We start from the raw sequence: 21,328 nt of genomic DNA, 5'->3' as shown, positions 1-21,328 counted from the left end.
CTGCTTCCAGAGACTTCTTAAAATTTAGCCTTTCATGTGTCAACATTTCCATTGCCTCACTTGAATCTAGATGAGTTTTGTCATCGTATTTAGTTGGGGAGAACTGATCTGACTTTTCTTTCACTGTCTGAAATGATTTTTACTTTAGGAGTAAGAATGATGATTTCAGCATTGGTAATGGGATTAAATAGTAGACCTTTTGTCTCTTGCAGAAGAAATAGCTGAGTTATTCAGTAATCAGAGTACAGAAGAAAACATAAAGTGAATGCTGTTGCTTTCCCTTCATTGGCATGCTTGGAAAGCCATGCTCAGTTATGTACCTGAGGAGATAAATGAGCATCGAAAGAGGTGCTGTTGAGTACTGCCTGCATAACTGCAAATGAGTCATTTCTCATGTTTGTATCCCTAGTTGAGGTTTTTTTTTTTTTCCCCTCTTAGGTTTCCTTCTGGCTATATGATGACTCTTGATTGTGATATTTCAAAATCTGCCACCTTCATATGTGACAGCATCTAAACCATGGAGGAATGGAAATCTCTGAGGTCTAGATTGCTTTATATTTTGAGCCTAGCAGCTCAAGCTGTTTGAAAATTCATTTGCTTGTTGTGCTCTGTCGGACTTTTATTGAGTCCTGCTGAATTTGCAGTTAATGTGAAGAAAGTTGCTTCTACCTCTTGGGGTTTAGCAGCAATGACCATGTCAAATCAGCCCACCTCCCCAGCCCAGAGGTTCTTCAGTAACTGACAGTATCAGGTACTTCCAAGGAGAGGTAGTAGCTGTATGCTCTGAGGCTTGTATATCATTATTTTTAAAAGATGCTAGCTGATGTAAACATGAGTATAGAAAAGCTATATGGGGAACTGAGTAAAAGTTACAGATAATATTTCTATTGAAGCAGCCAAATTGGCTAAGTATGGAGAACACTTTGATTCAGGCCCTTGGCCAATTTCTGCAGAGGAGTGTTTTCTTGCTCATCCAGGTAGTCCTTGGTAGTAAGTATGGGAAAACTGAACAGAAAGGCAGAAAATAACCTATTTAATAAATTCTCTTTAAATTTCTGTTTTTAACCTTTCTTTCCAGACCCACTGTGCTATAAAAGTTGGGTCTTGAGAAAAGACAAACTTACTTCAGAATAATTAATTTTTCTGAAATACTTGAATTATGGCTCTTGTTTTGCGTTTTTCTGGTATACTAAGAGTATTTTTTTCTGTTCTTCCAGGTGAAGATGATGAAGATTCAAACCTTTTAATTCTCAGCTACCCGCAATATTGTCGATACCGTTCCATGTTAAAGCGCATTCAGGACAAGCCCTCTTCAATACTAACAGACCAGTTTGTTTTAGCCCTTGGAGGCATTGCAGTAACAAGCAAGAACCCCCAAATCTTCTATTGTCGGGATACATTTGATCATCCTACCCTAATAGAAAATGAAAGTATATGTGATGAGTTTGGTAAGTCCCATTACAGCTATTTTCTTTTTCTCAGAAGTAAAGACATTTTTCTTCTTTTAAGTGTCCATTGATTTCCAAAGGGAAGATGTGATTCCTTTGAAATGAACCAATGCTATTTATGATTTAAATGTTCAGTACCAAATATGCTTTTTCTTCTCTAAGACTGAAGGCCTTCAGCCTCTGGTGATCTCAGTATTGCACTTGAGTTCACAATCAAAGATAATCTTACATGGGTAGAGTGTAGCACAGTGACTCTGAGTGAAACGATACATTGCCTGAGTTGGAAGCTTATCTACCTTAACCATTCACCTATAGTGTGTCTTCCAAAAGCTTTACAGCATTAGTTTTTTGAAGTCATTGTTGGTGCAATATGCTAAATAATGCAAAATAGGAGAGAATCCTGGCACACCCCATTGCTGTTGCAGAGCACTCAGAGCTGTGCTCCCAGGGCCCTGTACAAGTGTCAGCTGTAGCTGGTGTTTCTGATCATCTTGGCAAGTGAGCTTGTTCAGCATGGGCTTTGCCACTGCTAGGAGACTGATTTTTATGAGTGCAGAGATACTTCTGGAAGGTGACCTCCTAATTCAAAAGGCATAGAGAATACTCTGTAGTTCTAAAGGAGTATGAAGCCCCTCACAGCTGGGGGAAAGGACTGCAAGTTGTGACACCTGATAGCAACCAGGTGATTTCACACAGGGTTTTTTGGTGTCAGATCATCCCAATGATTGCAGATGTACTTTGAATATGTGGCAGAATGCATACTGTGTAGACACCTAGTAATGGGTCCAGTGTAGTTTCTTTATCAGTGTACAGAATTACGTTTTATCCCCCGTATCACCAGATGGATGAGTTCTCTGGCTAGTGCTTGCAAAGTCTGCTTGGTGGTGAGTATACCTTTGCATGCAAGACCCCTACATCTCTGCAAGGAAGCGCCTGTGGTGTCTTAGAGAAAAAAATTCTGCTGATGCCCTTAAACAAATAATAATGAGTGTGAGAGGGAATGTTTCTGATGGGAGAGTTGTCTACCTGTTTTTCTGAACTCAAGCACACTGGCTTTGACCTTGGTTCCCAGCTCAGGCACTGTTGTGTCAGCAGAGAAACCCTGACTCATCTGGTGACATTGGGGCATTTTGTAAGGTAGTGCTCCTCTACTGCTCTGCCACTCCACTCCCAAAAGGCAGATGAGATCCTTCCTCATGTGGTGTTGTCACTGGAGCACATGACTGCTGGGAGTAGTTTTAGTTTTGTGCTGTCAAGATTTTTCAGACTCAGGCCCAAACTGTCAAGTCTGCTCACACTCATGCAAAACATTACAGGCTTTGAATGAACTATGAATAAAAGTGTTGGTTGCTCTTAGGGGGTGGGGATGGTGAAAAAAATGAATTAAAGGCCCTGGAAGTTTGGTCCAGTGGCACAGTAGTATTGTGTTGGTTTTTATTTACTCCGAGCTCAAGCTCAGAATATAAAGTTCAGTTGTAATTGACTCTCCTTTTTATATGGGAAAGATTATTTTAGGCTTGAAGGCGCTTGATGAGCCTACCATCTGCTTTCTGTTGAGTATTTTATTCCGGGTCATTCCTTGATTACAGGTTTGTTGAAATAGTTGGATCCATAATACAGGTATATCATGGAATATTAGTAATAGATGAATCAAAGAGATGTGGAGTGATGCAGAAACTATGCTTAGTGAACCATAGCAAGTGCTTTGTTCAGCCTCTGAAAGCAAACTATGCCATTCTCTTGACCTTTGTGAGGCAATTATCTCATTATCAACCAGAGCCACAGAAATCTTAGACACAGAAATTAATAATGTGTATTTAAACTTTAGTTTGGTTTAAGAAGCAGATTTTAAAAAAATCCTATTAAAAAAAGCCACAAAAAATCCCCCAAAAATACTGTTTAAAAGTATTTATTATGAAAATAATGATGTAAAATTTTTAAGCCCTGTTGTTTTAAGAAGAAAAAACTGGCCAGTGTGTGGTTCCATATCTGTATTGCAAAATGTATGGTGTCAATTACGCTACCTTTTTGAAGACAACAGGCAGAGTAGTAGTTTATCCATTTCTTTGCTGGCAGGACAATAAAATGTACTGTGCTTCATTATACAGTTTACACTGATACCGTGTAGATGGATGTCACATATGGAAAGTGATGACTGCTAAGGCTAAACAGAGGCAAGGTGGTACAGTAGATAAATAGATTACTCTAAGGCACTGGTATTTATCAGTCATATCTGAGGGGATACCAGATTACAAAAATGGTGACAAAAATTCTGAAAAGGTGTCTATAAGGAGATCCTGACACATTCAGTGTGAAGGTTTTGTCTCTCTCTTACCTTGCAAATGAAGTAAGTGTGCAGAGGGGACAAGATAGTATTTCACCATTTTTACCTGAATTTCTCCTAACTCTAAAGCAAATATGAAATTTGGGAAACACATTCTGCTGATGCCTTTATGTGGGAAGCACTGGAGCACTGGTTTCTGATATGGATGCCAAGTCTTCTTCAGAAGCATTGCTTTTTGAGGCAAGTCTTACACATTCTCTCTGTGCTGGAGTATTTTGCAATAGATACAGCATGTCACAAATGAGACACCAGAAAAACCTTTACAAAGAATCCACAGCATGTAAGCTGTTGACCTTGTTAGGCAGTTTTAATTAGCCAAAATGTTTTTCCTGGAAATATACTCTCTTACTGTCAATATAAATTTGTAACAAAAAAAAAAATTTGTTGAGCTCTGCCTTGTTCTCATACTCCTTGCCTCTTTTTCCCTCTTCTGTAGGGTTTAACAAAAATAAATAAAGCTGGAAATGAGGAAGAGGAATTATGTTTTGTTGACAATAAATAATGTTGTTTTGGTGTAGGACTTTTTAAAGCAGATGTGTGTAGATGCTGTCTGTGAGCTCCCACAGGTATGGCCGGAAGAGATGGAGCAAGGCTTTGGGGTTTGGATGTTCTGGGTTTCCATAAAGCCTCTGTGAGGCTCAGGCTGTGCTGTTTCCCCTCCAGCTCCAGCTTGGGCTGCCACAGATGCTGCCAACACCACAGCTACCTGTGCTTGCCTCCACCCTGCATATCCACTGCTGTATGGCATGTGCCCAAGTGGTTTGGACAGGAATATTTAGGACCAGTTTTCTTGCACAGTCCTTTTCTGATTCTCCTCTGGTTTGGTTCAGTGTACCACAGTATCCCATCTAGGAGGCTGCTGGAGAAGTGGGCTGCTGAGGAATGAGCTCAGCAGCTGGAAGGCTCAAACATTTGCATGTTTTTTTTTGCACCCTGCCACGGAAGGACTTCCTCTACATTTACAGAGGAAAGACTTCTGTGAGTGGGAAGCCTCCTGTTCCCATTCTTCTTGACATAACTACTGATTAGTTAATCCAACTGCCTTGGAGGATTCCCCTCCAGAATGCAAATAGGCTCAAGAGCTTGGTTCTGTTCAGAAAGCAAGAAGACATAAACCATGCTTGGATGTCTTGATAGCCCAACTTCCTGGCTATGACCACAGTCAAACTACACACATATCCCTCCCCTGAAATAAGAGCAATTAGAGGTCCTCACCAGCATGAAACAGTCCAGGTAGATAATGAAATGAACATGAGCAATAAAAATGAACATTTCTCTGGAACTCTAGACATTTTTCATAATCTTTTTCATTTATCAGCCTCTGGGGCTACTGTTACTGAGTAACTTTTGTAAATGCCTATCATTTACTGGCATCTGCTGTGTGGTCATACGTGCTGCAAGGGAGAAGAAATGAAAAAATTAGGTTTCTAATAATTTTCATTATACACCAAAGTGATCTAGCTGGAGGCAAAACACTCACATGCCTGTGAGTGTTCAGAAGGTGTATCTGAAGGTCACTGCACATAAATCAGTGTGCACTTGTTGCTATAGCAGCGCATGTCCTCAGTGTTTGCTTGTCCAAAAAAGGTGACTTCAGTTACCAGGCTTGTGCTAGCTCCTTGGCATGGAGTGGCTTCTAGGGCACATCAGTGAGCCAGGATCCTTCTGTGATCCAGCTGTGGTCTGGGTGATGGTGAGTTTTGGCTCCATCAGCTTCAGCAGATAAAAATCTCACACAGAAGGATTTGTCATGGTGCTTTTCTAGATAAATGTTGTAAATCCTGTCTGGTAAAGATGAATCCAAAGGCTGTCTTTCATTCTGTGAGGATGGGCTTGCTTTTCTTTAAACAGGAGTGTGAGATAAAACTGAATACCTTATTTCTTTTCAATTTTCAGAATCTGTTTGGTAAATTTTAAATAATTCTGGATTATTTTTACAGCATGCTAGGTTCAATATGCCATTAAACAATCTGTTTGGTCCCTGGAGTATTGTAAACACATATTCATGGCCAAAAGAAGGTTTTGGGCTTGCATGTAAAACCCAATTTTTTTATGAAACATTTAGTATCGAAAAAAACCTACAGCCTACTGTGGTATAAATACAATTTTTTCTCTGAAAAATTAATCATCTTAATTTGGCCATAGCATGACCAATGCAGAGAGAAACTGCTCATTGAAAAAAAAACCTGAGCAAAAAAGGGCATTGCAGGCCCCACTTATCTCCTCTTCCCATCCCCCAAACCAAACTTAAAGATATATTTCTCACTAGGGGAGAAGTTATCTGCATTAAAATGCAAACCTCAAAAACTTCAACAGCTCATCTCTCCTTGTAAAAACAATGAAGAAGGCAGTTTGTCTCACTTCCAGGGCTGGCAGGGAGTGGTTGAGAATGAGGGGTGACTTACCAGTCCTCCCAGCTGCTGGAGTTTCTGAGCCAACAATTTCAGAAGGACTTACCCTCCTTCTTGTCATTGGCCAGGGAAGCCATGGAAGAGCATCATTGTGAAGGAGAAAGGACTTCTTAGAGATGGGTCATGTGCCAGAAAAATTATGTGGCATGAAAGCTGGTGACTTCAGGATACAGAGTGGTACCATTACCCCTGGTATAGCTGAAATTTGTTCTTTGCTCTCATTATGCATCTTAGTTTACAGAAGTTTGTGACACACAGATAAAATCAGTTGTGTGGGGGAAAAGCATAGCAAAATAAAACCTTGGCAGGGGATGAGTCTTTAAAACAAACAAACAAACAAAAAAGACGGAAGAATGTTTTCAGTCTAAATGAAATACAGCTTTCCTGTTGGTGACTTTATTTGTGTGAGTCAAAGTTGGCTTTTCTTTTTAAACTGTCTCCAGTACAAGAATTGTACTTGGGCTGACAGGGTGGTTTTTTAAAGTTTTTCAGCTGATGTAAAATACCAGCATTATTACTGTTGTCTGTTTTGGCTATCCTGCAGTTTAATTTATATCTGTGAAATTCAGAAAAACCTGAGGTTTCCATATAGATGCTTTGGGCTACTTTGTTTTAATATAGATGTGGTATTAGAGTGGGATCAGTGTTAGTGCTCCTCTACAAAGACTGGAATGTTTAAAACATTTAGAACTGCAATCGGAGGAGTATGGAGACGTTTTATTAACATAGATACTGGGAGCTTCTTAGATGGAGCTTTACAATGTCATCTTCAGCAGTCTGAAAAATATGCTAATTTTTTCCAAGGTCTTGGGCAGGGTGGCTTAGCTAAATATTTCAAATTTTAGGTCTCTCAAAACAAAAACAGGATATAGCTGGAGGGGAAATAGTGATTGATGCATAATAGTGCTATATACAATGTAGATAAATGTACATTTCCTCTTCCTTCCCACCCCACCTCTGCAAATACAAGCTTTTAGCTCGAGAAAGTGAATCTGTAAATGTTCTGAATTCTGGTCAGATTTCTTTCTTATTTTGTTAATTCAGCTATAGAACAAGATATTAATGATCCCCAGATGTTGTTTATAATGATTGATTTTTCAGTTGTAAAAAAGTACTTGGAGGATTTTTTTTTAAACAATTTATATTTTCTAGTGTGTTTTGCACATTTAAATTAAAAGGCAGAGCTGTTTATGTGCCCAACATAATTGCTTCTGTTAAGTGATTTCTCTATTCTTAACATATTTAGCTCTAATTGCTTTTTCCCCATACATCTAAAAATAAATATTTGCAGGTTTTGCATTCTTTCGCTCATTGAAATGCATAAAATATTTGTATACTCAAACCAAAAGGCACTGATAAGGGGTCACATTATGCCTTACTTAGTTGCGTAAATCCAGCATAACTCGGTGCACTTCTGTGGCTGTTACTCAAGATTTTCACCAGTTAACCAAAGACAGAATCTCACCCAATGTTAACAGTAAGCTGTTAAGTAAACATAAGTAATGTGCAGTAAAGTAAGATAAAATACCTTCCTGTCTGCAAGAAGTTCAATGGAAACAAATGCTGTAAGCTACTCCTTTCTGGTTTTTTAGTGCATTTTCACTAGTGACCATAGTTGTAACCAGAATCAATAGTAAGATAGATTATTTTTCACTACATAATCAAAACTCCTTGATGGAGAACACTCATTTTATTTGGGTTGTGTGTTCCTGCTGCCCTCAGGAAGGCAGCAGATGCTGAGTGGAAGGGCAGGTACTGCTTGAAAAACAGCCTCTGCCCATTCCCTCAGGCCCCGCGGCATCCCTTCTCAGTCGGGGCTGGTCATGGCTGTCAGCTCAGCACAGAAGAGCAGGGCAGCTGCCCGAGAGGCCTGCGGCATGCACCGGTGTCACTGCGAGAGAACTGCTCCCATGGGAGAGTGCCTGGGAATTTGGTGTGGCTCCTTACTTCTTCAGGTGCCCTTGGGTAGCAGTCTTGGAGACACGGGGCTTGTGCCATGTGCCTGCAGTGACAACATGGGGCCATGACCGGGCTGCTTGAGAAATGTCTGGGTGGTGAGCCATGGGGTGCCCAGTATGGCCTGGTCTAGGATAGCTCTGGGTTTGGGGCGCTCACTGGACAGGAGGTGGGAGATCCTTTCTCAAGAGTGCCTGGGGCCTGGGTGTGCCCAGAACTTCGTTTTATTTTTTAGCTTTGTGATTATGTGATGGTATTGTGAGGTTTACATGTTTTACCAGACAGAGCTCAGCAGAGAAATAATGCGTAGTTCCAGCAAATTAGGGTTTGCAAGTGAGCTGCTCTTCTGTGCCTGATAAATGTAACCCATAGCATGCATTTTGTCATCTATTACACACACATCCATTTCATTGGTGTCCATTCAATAAATGATTGTAGATGTACATTACTAATTCCTTCTATATAAGATTTTCCCTTGATGGCTGGTTTTACAGTTCAGCTATCAAAATTGTGTTTTGTGATCGTAGCTAAAAGTAAGCTGGGCTGTCTTCATCACATTTGTGAGCCATGTCCATCATAGGTTGTCTCATTTCTGGAGCCATCTCCTTTGCCTCGTATGCCTTCATTAGCACATCCTTGTTTGACTGTTCCCCTGGTTTGCATGCCTCCCTTGGACCACCAGGCCTGCTCAGACTCTGGAGCTGTGCCCACTGGCAACCCAAGCCTCATGAGCAGCATCCCTGAGGTGTTGAGGCTCAGCAGTGGCAGTGAGCAAGGGAGACTTTTATGACCAGGGAAGGGCCCCTATTCCCATACAACTGAAAAGTGAAGTGATTTTGTGTCAGAATATGGTCCCATTCTTCTGATTAAACCCACTCAAAAAAGACAACATTGTAATATTTTACAATGACTGTTTATCATTAATTATGTCAGCCTTAGTTTAAATTGCTATTATTTCTCCTTAGTGCTTCTTGATGCCTGCATAATTTACAACATTGGCAGCTGTGGGTCTATGAAATAACCTTTCACAACCATCATGCAATAGTAAAGAACATGAAGTTTTTGTTGTTAATTATTATGGGATGCCTTTAACTTTTTTACAAAGTGACATAAAATATTGTTGAGGTATTTATTATTAAAACTACTTTTACGTGGATCTATTTTGTTTCTGGCTAGTTCTTAACTAAAATTTGTGGTTATTATGCCTAGGGAAATATTATGTCAGAACTGGTTTAACAGTATTACTATGCATTACATGTCAGCACTTGAGGCTGTCTTTCAATAAAAACAAATGTAATTTTAGTTAATGGTCTTTTAGGTATGGGCCATTTGTAAACTTACCTGAGTTCATTTGAAGGTATACTAAAAAGCTTTGTTCTCCACAAGTGCTCTTAGATAATTTCATTTTGACTTGAGATGGAATTTCCAAAATATTTATCATTATTTCAGTCAGAGGGTGCTGCCTCTAAAAAGCAAATAGTTTCCCAATACCTAGATGAAGTTAATGTACACATTTTAAGGAGCTGTAACTGTTACTCATTACTTTGTTTACTTTTCTCCCCTTTGGAGCTCACACTTCCCAGGTTCCCTACTGGTCAGGCTGATAGGAGTATCCCAAGCAACTAAGCCACCTAATGATGATACTTCACTGTGTTGTTTAAATGAATAGTTTATACCTTCTACATAATCCGTGGGTATGTAGAAAAATCAGAGGAGGTAGAGAAATCAGAGGTTGAAGGTGAGTTTTAGGTTTCCTTGAAGTTGCATTTCAAATTTGGAAAATGCAAACTTACACGAAGTAAGCTTTGAATTAATGTGTCATTCCCCTTGGTTCAAAATACTGTGCATATTTTCCAGTACTTACTTAAAGCAAGAAGTTAAGCATATAGGGTGTGCCAGAAAGTTTACACAAAGAATGAAAACACATAAATGACTCATGAGAACTTTTTCTGTGGGTTTGTTTTTATTTTTGTTTTGAGGGTTTTTTTGCTTGGTTTTTGGATTTTTTCTTCTTAATGTGTAGTTATTTAATTAGTGGTAGGCCAAAAAAAAAAAAAAATTGTAATTTCTGTCTTTCCCTCTATCTATGCCTGAGGACTATAAAAATGATCATAGCCTCTATTTGTCTCTAGTTGCATTTTCCTCCATAGGATTGCTGGTTTTGGTGACTATTGTAAGAAACTGAAACTCTGCTGGACAAAAAAATTCAGTAACTGTCCCTCCAGAAATGCTTGGACCAAAGAAGTGAAGATGCAAACATGAAACTGCAAAAGCAAGCAAAGAGTGGGGTGAGGATTTTGTGTGTTGCTAAGGTGAAATTTAATAAGAGGAACATAGAGCTAAACTTGCCTGGATGCTATGAGATTTTTTAATATTAGACAGCATGCTTGATTTCCCTGGAAGTGACTGAGCAATCTGAATTTAGAGTTGTTTGGCAGGGGGAGGGGGTGTTTTCGTTCTCTTTTTCAATCAGAGGCATTTCACAAGTCGATTGCATGTGAAAGGGGAATCTATCATGTAAGAATCTAACAAACTTTTCTGTTTAATGAATGAATATTAGCTATTTCAGTAGCCCATGGTAAAAAGACGGTAAAAGAGAGAGACAGAGCTGACGTCTGAGAGATTTTAATAAAGACTGAAGTTAGTAGTGAAAAGGTCAAAGTGCCATTTGTTGAGCCCCTGCTTCTGGCATGGTTTCAAAGCTCCCAGTGCTGACTGGGGGGCTGTGATGTGTGTTAATGAACAGTTGCAGCACTTAACTGAGATCATGTGTTGGTCACATGAATATATATAAAAGATATGAGTGAACATTTTACCCCTTTTTGCAGCAGCTTGGCTCTTGGAAGGACTGAACAATTAAAGTAAATGTTTGAAATGCTTGAATGCCACATGAAGCCCCCTAGTCTGTAAAGAAAATGATCTATGAATAATAGAATACTGCTCTAGTTAAATATAATTAGTCAGAATTGTTTTTAGGTACACGTTATGCCGTTTTAGAAACCTAGACTAAATAATGTCAGATCTTGTTTGCTTTTTTAGTATGTTATTCATTTATTGAGAAATTCAAAATTTAAAACAGCTGGGAAAGGGTTTGGTGTTCACTAAGTAATCTTTAAATTGTGTACATTTCAGACTTACAGGGCTGTTTAGAAATGACTGAATTGCATATTATATTTATAAAGTTCTGTAAACATACTCTACCATGTAGATGACAGGGCAACATGAAATGGGAAAATGAAATAATTTTGGAGCCAAATTTTGTGTGTTGCAGACTTGGTAAAACAGCAAACGGCTTTCTCAATTTAAATAATTTGTAACTTTCCAGGAATATTCATGGGTGTTTTAAACAGTATGTCTAACATGGCAGCAGAAAATAATGTTCGTTCTCCTTTAATTCTCCCTTTGATGTTTATGTCAAAATGAAGGAGTTAATTTATCTAAGAATTTCACTGCATGAGTTGGACTGTACAAAACCAATCATGTAGAAATAATAGACTACCATTGGAAGTGCTGTACTATTGCAGTTTTAATAGCTCTTCAGTTCTGCTCAACAATTAGTCCATACATTTTATAGCTGTGTATTTAAGAAATTGGCACACTCAGCAAAATCACAGTAATTGGGAGATGATGCAATGTGGAGAGAAATCAGATTAAGAAAATTAATTGAAAAATAGTGTTTTGTTCAGGTTTGGGTTTGTTTTCTTTTAAAATTTTAAACACTGCAGTAGTAATTACTGGTGGGTGAGACTTCTGCAGAATTTAAATACCACGTGGCTGGGATTTTGTGAATTTGCTTTTAAATCAAATTGCAAAAGAGGCATAATAGGTCATTAAAATTCTTGCTATAGTTTTCTCTTTCTGAAATAAAGTGAGGGTGTTGAGGGGGATCCAGAGTAGGGCTTTTTGTCTCTATTGACAATAGTGCTGTTTAAGTTCTCATTACCTGTCAGCATCTTTGTAAACCTGATCAAACAGTTCACGGGCAATTAGTTTATCATTTACAAGAATAGCTTGAGAGACCTCAGCAGTCTCTTTTTGCATGTGTTCATAGTCATTGGATGCTGGTATGTTTCTTCCTAGGACCTTGTTTTTATGCGTAAGTCCTGAAAGTGCAGCTAATTTTAATAAAAGAAGTAGTGTGCAATTTTTTGTAGGTTTATCATCAGCAATTTTGACTTCTTTAGTGATTTTTTTTTTAGTTGATATATTGTCCACAATGGGCCAAATGTGAGAGAAGCAGTAATAGTTTATATTTCAGCTGAAGTTTGGGCCTCAGTATTAGAGGGCCTCAGGTGTATCTTGGTCTTTTAGTGGTCTGGGAGCGTTTCCGTGTGCTTCAGGGCTGTTGTGTTGGCCTTAATGGCATAAATTACTTGGGGGTAATGATAGATAACCAACTGACTGGAGTAGGAGAGCAGAACTGCTTCTTGAATTAATAAGCAAGGAATAGAGAGAGGAAATAGAGAGATGTTACTACTCCTGCCTCTAATGCTAGAGGAAATCATTATGAACCCCCTAAGAACTAATATTCTTGGTCAGTCAAATGATGATGGCTTGCTTCAAAAAGGGTGGTACAATTTCATGGAATAACTGCACTACCACTACTATTCTAAATGTACTATTCTAAACTATGGGCTTGTAGAGGAGCATGGAAGAGCAGAAAGAATTTTACTAGAGAGGTTTTTCCCTACTTTTGTCTTTGTACCTGATTCTGATGCCTGTCCTTTGCATATTCAAGTACTGGACAGGGTTAAGGTAGGGCCCAAAAAGCGGTTCATGGGACAGAAAACTTGCTTCTAAGTGAAAGACTAGAAAATGTCACTCCAGTTAGTGCACAGAGGAGAAGACTAAGAAGGGGGCCCATTCAGTCTGTTAGTACTTCAGTAAGGAGGAGACCTGTGAAAGCCGAGGTCTCTAATTTGGCAAGACTCTAATTTGAAGCAAGACCCCATGCTTCAAAGTGGAAGCAGATAAATTAATGCTGAAACTAAGGTACAATTACATAGCAGGGAGGGGTAATTAACCATGGTAACAATTTAGCTAGGAGTAGCATAGATTCTTTATTACTTGAATCCTTTAAATCAAGACTGCTTTGCAAAAGACGGGACCCTTACTCTGAGATACTGTCTTCATCCAGTAGGCACTCAGCTGTATAGGCAGTATATGCAGAAGGTAAACAAGGAGCTCATATCCTCCTAATTACTTCTGGCCTTAAAAACTGTAACTTTTTATTTATTAATATTTTATTTCTATTTATTAATCTATTTTTTGTTTATATCAATATATTAATGTACTATATATTATATTAATAATATAATTTATTAATATATGTAATTTATAGCATCAGGGCCAGTAAAGGCTAGACTATGCTGGATCTTATGTCCATTATACAATAAGATAAACCTTCAAAAATTTTTGTTTGCAGTCTTAATTAGACGAGGCAGAGCTTTGCATCAGTTCTGTGGACAGGAGAATGAGGAACAGGATTATGGAGGAAATATGGTATATTAGGAGCTAAACATCAGTGTCTCCACTGACCCACGCTGGTGGCTGTTGATAGCCTGTGTTTTCTTTGTTCTCCTTATCTGTCTCCATTCACCATGATCTGTTGCCTGCCTCAGACCACTGACTGGGCAGTGTGCTTCTTTGCTCTGGTCTCTGGAGTCTGATGAATCCCTGGCCTGTTCTCTCTTCAGGAGATCAGCTCAGGGGGAATTACAGGTCCATTTTAGGCCACTTTTAGTAACTGCTGCCAAGGGCTTTCTCCTCAAGTGAAGAATGGAAAATGTAACTCAGTAGCACATCATTTAAATGTGGCAACACATTGCAAGATCTTCTGCAGACTTAGAGTATCTACTTCATGAGTCTTCTCTGATGGGTCTTTCACAGACATCTCTGGTGACCTTAACTTTGTAGTAGGTTTAAAAAGATGTTAAAAAGATGTTAGAAATGAAGCAACTGAGTAGTAGAAGGGAATGAATTTGTTTGAAATCAGCAGTTTCAGGTCATAGAAAGGGTAAGAGAATATGTGAAAACGCTAATGGTGCTCATCCCACTAACATAAGTGATATTCACAGATGCTAGTGCTGATTCACCAGAGAGGTACTGTGTGATCTTCCAGCTCTGTCATCACCCTCCTGTGTTTCATTCTGGATTTGCAATTGTAGTGGAAGGTGAACTCCCAGTGAAAAACAGCTGTTTGCTCTGGGGTGGCATGTTTACTTTAAGTAGGTGTTGATTCTGCTTTTCATTTCCCTGATTAAATAGGTTCCTTCACCTTCAAGTCTTACAAATCTCAGCTGAACTTTGTTGAGTTGTGCCTGTGTCCCACTATGAACTTTCACAGAGGTAGAGCACAAGTTTGAAAAATGCAAAAGGTTGTTCCCAGGGTCTTGAGCAGCTCTTAGCTCAGAACACCGTGTTCAAAATTAGCAGCATAGTTGTCCTCATTCTTTTATAGCATCCTGATTTTGCAGTGAACTATAGTCATTGTACTAATTTGCCAAAAAATGGTGGTTCTTCAGGGGGTTTTTGGTGCTGGTTGTTTTGAAGGGCAGTCTGTCATTTAGATGAATACGTGTACGTTGTGAATGTTTAGTTATGATAGAGATGAGATTTTTATAAAACAAACCCCCCCCCACTAATAATTACCTAGCTGCAAATCCTTGCAGTTACTTAGTTTAGAAGTTTAAGTCAATTTATGGAAGTCTGTGTTTACTGTCTTTAGAGCTTGATCATTACATTGGAATGTATTTTGGAAAAAAAGACCCTATAAAATGAAATCCACATTTATGGGTAAGAAGCACAGAGCACTTAGGATCAGCAGTAAGGCTACAGCATCTCTTTGAAGTGTAGCTAAGAGGAGTACTTCCTGCTGCCATGTTTGGTTTAGAAGGTACTGAATCGATACACTCCCTACGTTTTAACACTGTAACAGCAGCTGAACCCAACTCAATTAATTTCATGAAAATGTGGACTATGATATCCCAATGACAGCAGTCAGAAGATAAAACTAGATCTGAAGCACTTAATTTAAAATGAAACTTTATTAAAAGTCAGGTCTGCTAAGATGCTGCTTTTGTGCTGCGCTGCATGTGAGTAATCTGAGTGACTCATCTGGCCTCTGACATACTGCAGCCTTCAACATTCCCAGCCACGAGTGTTGCCCTTCATAAAAGAAATATCCTATTTTTGGTATGGCAATGTCCTCAGTTTTAAAGAATTTTCTTCTTTTAAAGTGCTCATACAGTTAATGTCTCATGCATGTATTCAACAATAGTTGCCTAGCAACCATCAGAAATATTCTGGAGAGCAAAGGAAGCCAAGATGAATTAGCAGTAACATCAGCTTCCAGTTCAGGTGAGCTGGAGAAGGCATCAGGGCTGTCCTGACTGGATCTAAGCATGCAGATCCATGAAAATCAGACAGTCCCAAAGTAGCAAATACTAGCTCCAATTGGCATATCAGTCAAAGGCAGAGATGAGGTGGGTCATGCAGCCAGAAGCAGTTGCAGGAGGCTGAAGATGGACTTTTGCAGTTTCAGAAGCCTAGACCAAAGCAAGGTAATAATGGTTAAATAGGTTACAGGAAGTCAACAAACACTGCTTAGTGGCTGAAGAGAGTTTTGCCACCTTGTCTTGCATTCCTGCAGCTAGAGAATGGGTGAGGTTCCTGCTTCCTTTGGTAGGAGCATTTGGCCATGGGTCTAAGCTCCAGGCAAACCCCTTGGCTTGGCTCCACTCCTTCTCTTGCATTGCTCCTGGTTCCTACTTCTTGCTGCATTTGAATTCTGGCATAACTTTTACCTCACATGAAGTTGTCTCAATCTACTGAGTCAAGTCCTTCATGCCTTTTTTTAGCACTTGAAGATGCCATTTAAACTAAATGGAAATTTTTCTCCACAGTAACACCCCATAGTCACTATACGTCTGTTTGGGGTTTGCTCTTTTTTCCCCTTTTTTTCTTTTTTTTTTTTCATCAGAAAGGTTGAAATTAAATGCTTGGTCTGTGATTGGAAGGATTAGATTTTATCATGGGATGACATACCCTCAGGGCTAACGCTGTCACAGCTGGTGCTAGTGTGGCTATGTCCTGTACCCATCCCTTTCTTTGGATGAGTTTTGGTGCTGTTCCACAGTCTCCCCAGTTGTTGTACCATTGCAGCAGCTCAGGGAACTCAATGCTCGCTATTCAAGCACAAGGCTTTGAGCCCACATTCATTTGGATGCACTGTCTTATCAAAACCATTTGAGATGAGAGTTAATCTGTGTAAGTATTTCCAGTTGTTTTCTTTTCATTAGACATGTTAAAATTAAAAAGCCTGTTAAGTGTTGCTCAGAACATTTTTGACTGCCTGCCCAATTTGAAGAGAGTTATGAAATTCTGACATTTTCCTGTTGGATAGCAAAGCCTGATTTATGATCATCACTGCTTCAGAGGTAAAGGTTAGGAACAAGATTAGGATCTCCTTTCCACTCATGTAAATCCACAGGAGTCAATTACTTTGAATTGACAGTGCTGTGATTTAGAATCTGGCATTAAAGCTTTTTGGGGCTTGCTCTTACACCCATCAGCTTCAGTGCCACTTGAGTGCTGAATCTTTGCTTTTGGTATGTGGTGGTGGTATTTGCATGTGGAAGTGCCTCAGGGGCCCCACATAAAACATTGTTTCACTAGCTTTAATGGGATTTTTTTAGATTAGATGTTAAAATGTTGAAGTCAAAATGTGTAGAGGGTGGTCGGGAAGTATCAGGTGCATAATGGTAATCAGAATGTGATTTTTGAGTTGTGGTATCTCATGATTTAGCTGAAAAAAATCCCTCATGTATCTTGGAGCTCTGAGACTTTTACTCTTTGATTATAACAGGTATTTTATTTCTGACCTTGATGGTTGATGAGATATCAAACTTAAAATATGCCATGGTCCTATAATCTGGTAGTGTTTTCTGGCACTGGTCAGTGACTAAATATAGCCAGTTTAGAACTGCTGTGATAAACCTGGAAATAATGTTGAGTGGAAAATTCTCAGACAATTCCATAGATAAATGTGGAATATGAAATTACTTTTCTGGATCGCATCTTGTTTGTAGTATATATGCTTTTGTGTCCTGTGTCTCTCATCCCCAAGTTTTACAACAGCTATCCTACAAAAGTTCTGTGGTACAGCTAAATTTTAACTAAGGTATCACAGTGGTTCATGCTGAAGGAAAAAATAACATGGTTTTTAAACCCCAGCTATTTTATGCATTCCTTTTGGTTCTAAACCATTTTGCTTTGTTTTTACAAAAAGAAAGTTTATTTTAAAAAACCCACACATTTCCAAAAACCACTGATTGTCTTCCAGTGAGCATAGGCCGGAAACATGGACGTTCTTGCATTGTATTATAGGATATAATACAATGCAAGAATGAGTGGTATTCATCTGTTATGCATAATGTGGAGGTGATAGGGGAGAAGAACCTTTTAGAAAGGATTTTTTTGTTTGTTTGGGGTTTTAAAATTATTTGTTTGCATATATTTGTTTCCTTTCTCTTTAATTTGTCTTTTATTTTCTTTCTGGTTGTTGTTGTTTAGTGGGGGTTTTTTTGTTTGTTTTAGCTACAGTTTTGGGTTTTTTTTATTTTGAACTTCTACCAGGCTGTTTCATTTCAAGATGGTGTCTTTGCTAGAAACATAATCAAATGTAATGTCTTCCACAACCTCTTCATATGCATGACTGCATAAAGCTTGTATAACAGTTTATTATTATAAAATTAGTATAGCATAGCATAGAGCAAACGGGGCCCCTGGCCAGATGAACTAGGCAATGAATAGTTATATAAGGTTTTGAGGCACATGTGTTAGAACACAAGCGCCCTGTATTTTCTTCTCAATTGTCTGCTGTTTGTTAATGTTTCCCTTTCAATGTGATTGCATCTCAATTTAATAGCACTTGCCATTTCAGGGTTTACTGTGCCAGCACTTGCACAGTTACATCCCCTCTGTGCTACAAAGCCTGCATGTATATTAAAACTGAACTAGGCATGGTTGGCTAATGGGTACTTTGAGAGATATGCACTTATAGAATTAAGTGATGTATGTAATTGTTAATTTTGTGTTAACAAGTTTGAAAAATGTGTTTCACCAATAATTGTAATGCTCCATTCTGTGCAAAGTGTGACATTTTAATTCTTGTTGAACAGTTTCCTACCTCTGCTCTGTGTTTTCATGGCAGGGTATTATTTTGCAATCAGGATAAAAGCATTATTTATTAAAGTTCTAAAATATTACATTGCTGCAAGTTATAAGCTGCAGATCAATCTTCTCTTTCATAAAAGCATTTCATTGATTTTATTTTTTAATTAGCCTTTGAATTTAAACCTAAGTTCCATGTTATGAATTGCATATGATCCCAGAAGCAGAAAAATGTTTTAGTGGAGACTTGATGCTGTTTTAAAGGCAGCAATGTACCTGTCAGAGAACTGTGGGAAAGGCTTGCATTTGGCTTATGCAGCTTTGGGACTGTCAGATCCCAGCCTGCTGCATTTTTTGGCACAGGGAGCCCATTGACTTGGGCTGTGGGAAACCTACATTCAGCACTATCGGTCCTTGTGTCTTTCTTTGCGCCTCCAAAGGAATTTCTGTTAGAGACTTCACTTGGAAGTCAATTAACAATTCCTTCGTGCTGTCAGTGGTGTGTGACAGCCTTTCCATGGTGAGAAGGTGCTCCATAGCATCTGGCTGCAATAGCCCAGATGTCTCTTGGTTACCCTTTCACCTGCCTTGGGAGTGCTGGATTTAACTGCTTTCTGTATGTAATCCAAACACTCCAGAAGTGCGGATCCCCCTACTACCTATTGCTTCAGTCCTCCTGCTCTTTAGTTCCACACCTTTGCCTCCCTTGTCACATGGTCCCATCCCTATCCCCATCCTGGTCCCTTTTGCCACACCAGGGCTATTTCTCACGTGCCAGCCCTTGGTGGTTCAATCATATAATTTCACATGTGAGACCAAACCCTGCCTATTATTCCCTTCTGCAGTGAGTAAATTATTTCTTCCAGCCCTAGTAGGCCTGACTATGAGACTGCACAAAGCAAGGCTCATGTTTTCCTTCCAGTCAGCAGGCATTTACTTCATTTGGCCCTTCTGTGTCATCTCATCAGTGTAGTCTGGCATTGTGCAGACTCACTGGTTGGCAACAGAGGGGAAAGGCAGTTGAGAAGGGGAGACCATCACCATCCTCCACAAAATTCAGGAGTGGCTGTGTCTTGGATTTGACTTCCCAGTAAGGCCAGTTTTTCTTATTTGCCAGTAAGATAAGGAAAGGGCAGAGTGGGATGAGCATAATAGGCTCAAAACACAATAAAAATAGCAAAGAAAACAAACAGTTTGTGCCTAATTTGAAACCAACAAATCTCCATGGTGATTGCAACAAATCTGCTATGTTTGACTGTTTAGTGAAGACAAAAGGTTAGAAATAGGAATTCACCAGCTGTGCTGGACTGTTTGAATGAACATTAGACTAGGAGTGTTAAAACCTTCCCAATGACTGACTGGCTGTGTGAAGGTGCTAAGGGGAATTCTGGGAATAACCTCATTGAAAATCCAGAGGATGCAAGTGTCTTCCTTCATAAAGCATTTTCAGAAAAATCAGCTTTTACAAATTTCCTGGAATTTTTGCTTTCAGCAGTGCTGTTGTGTGGAAAAGAGTCAATAACACTCTTGCTTCAGACAAAAGTAACATGGTAGAAAACCTTCAGAAAGGAGGCAGTAAGCTTGAAACCTTAGATAAATAATAGGACTAATACACTTGCCACAGTGAATAATAGGACTATAACTCCCCCAAACTCTTGTTTAGCGTTGTACCAGGGTAAATCTTTGTGTGAAGCAGAAGCCAGAGATAAGATTTCAGTCTTAATTTACAGATATTTGAGGCAGGAAGAAGGGTTAGTCCTTATCAAAGAAGAAATTCTGTTCATGGTAATCTGAAATACTGCTATATGATGAATCAGAAATGTTTTGTTGTTCACATCTTCAGAGTTCAGGACTACTGAGTTTTGGCATGCAGACTGGGCAGATAGCATTTGCAAATCAACATGTCCTTTTGCTGAGGCCATTGGCACAGAAAGCTTCCTATTTGTAGTGGGTGTGTTTGAGTTTCTGGTTTTTAAATATGAATTTTTGGGGGGAGAAGATACTTTGGCATAATGAAAAGATCTTCAGAGATAGCTGATGAAGACATTCAGAGTGTAGTGTTACACTGCATCAAGATTTAGAGTTTCTTGAATAAATATTGACTAATTTGACCTTTGCTTTTCCTCTGTCAGCATTTATCTTTTGGGACAATGAATCTTCTTATTCACCTTAGCTGAAGTCCAAGTTTTACTTAATAGTATACTTGGAAATCCAGAAGATGTGATGATTTGTCTTGGTGCTGCTTTCATCTGTTTAAAATTAGATATGTAGGTTTGGTCACCCATGTCACTTTGTCAGATTTCCTAAACAAAGTAGCTTCAGATCTTGGCTGATGGGGAGGCTTCTAGGAAAAACTTAAATCCATCAGAAGGAAGAGTGAGTGAATCTGGGAGTGGAGCAAGCTATTTATTGAAAATCAGGATGTGGATTCCTGTACAATGTCAGGGGCCTTCCAGATGCTGTCAGAAGGAGGGGACTCACTAGGATTAGTCAACAAAATTCCAGCTGTGTATTTCATGAAGTAAGGAAGTTTTTTGAGCTTTCTGAGGTTACCAGTCTTCCAGCAGCCTAAGCCAACAGAGAACAACATCAGGTATTGTGCAGAACTATAGAAAGGTGGTGCCCAAGAGACCAGTCTGCAGACAGAGAGGGCAGTCGGCTTGCCAGGAGTCCCACTCTGTCCATGAAAGATGGGTCTGGGGGGAGGTGATCCCTGACATGGCCAGATGGTGCTGGTACCATACTACCCTCTTTATTAATTTAGTGGCAATTTCAGTATTTTGGGGCTCTGGCTTAAGTTGAAGCTGAGACATAACCTTCCTCTGAAAAGTGGGAGTGCTAGGGCAGCATGCATGGCTGGAACCACTGGGTCAGGGTATCTGCTCAGGTCCTGCCACCTACTTGACTGGATGCACAGGGTCACCTCTTCAGAGTCCTGCAGCATCATTGGCTGTTGTTGGAAAAAAACCTCCTCTTACCAATTGGGGCAACACTTT

At 39.3% G+C, this 21,328-nt stretch overlaps 1 protein-coding gene across 6 annotated transcripts in view; it reads left to right on the top strand.

Moving 5' to 3' along the window:
• The window catches only part of ARID5B (AT-rich interaction domain 5B), a 119,667-nt gene that overhangs the window by 47,237 nt on the left and 51,102 nt on the right, over window positions 1-21,328 (top strand). For 5 of the 6 annotated variants that reach the window (XM_005520426.3, XM_014250420.2, XM_088059801.1 and 2 more), the window contains one exon: window positions 1,218-1,448. In XM_005520426.3, coding sequence (XP_005520483.1) covers window positions 1,218-1,448 — 231 coding nt within the window. Of the gene's footprint in view, window positions 1-438; window positions 541-1,217; window positions 1,449-21,328 lie in introns of all 6 variants that reach the window. The other variant, XM_088059803.1, reaches the window with a different exon arrangement.

Source organism: Pseudopodoces humilis, chromosome 9 (genome assembly GCF_049639895.1).
Source record: "Pseudopodoces humilis isolate 2021_Gansu_Grassland_sample_001 chromosome 9, ASM4963989v1, whole genome shotgun sequence".
NCBI lineage: Eukaryota > Metazoa > Chordata > Aves > Passeriformes > Paridae > Pseudopodoces > Pseudopodoces humilis.
This window is presented reverse-complemented; position numbering and strand designations above follow the sequence as displayed.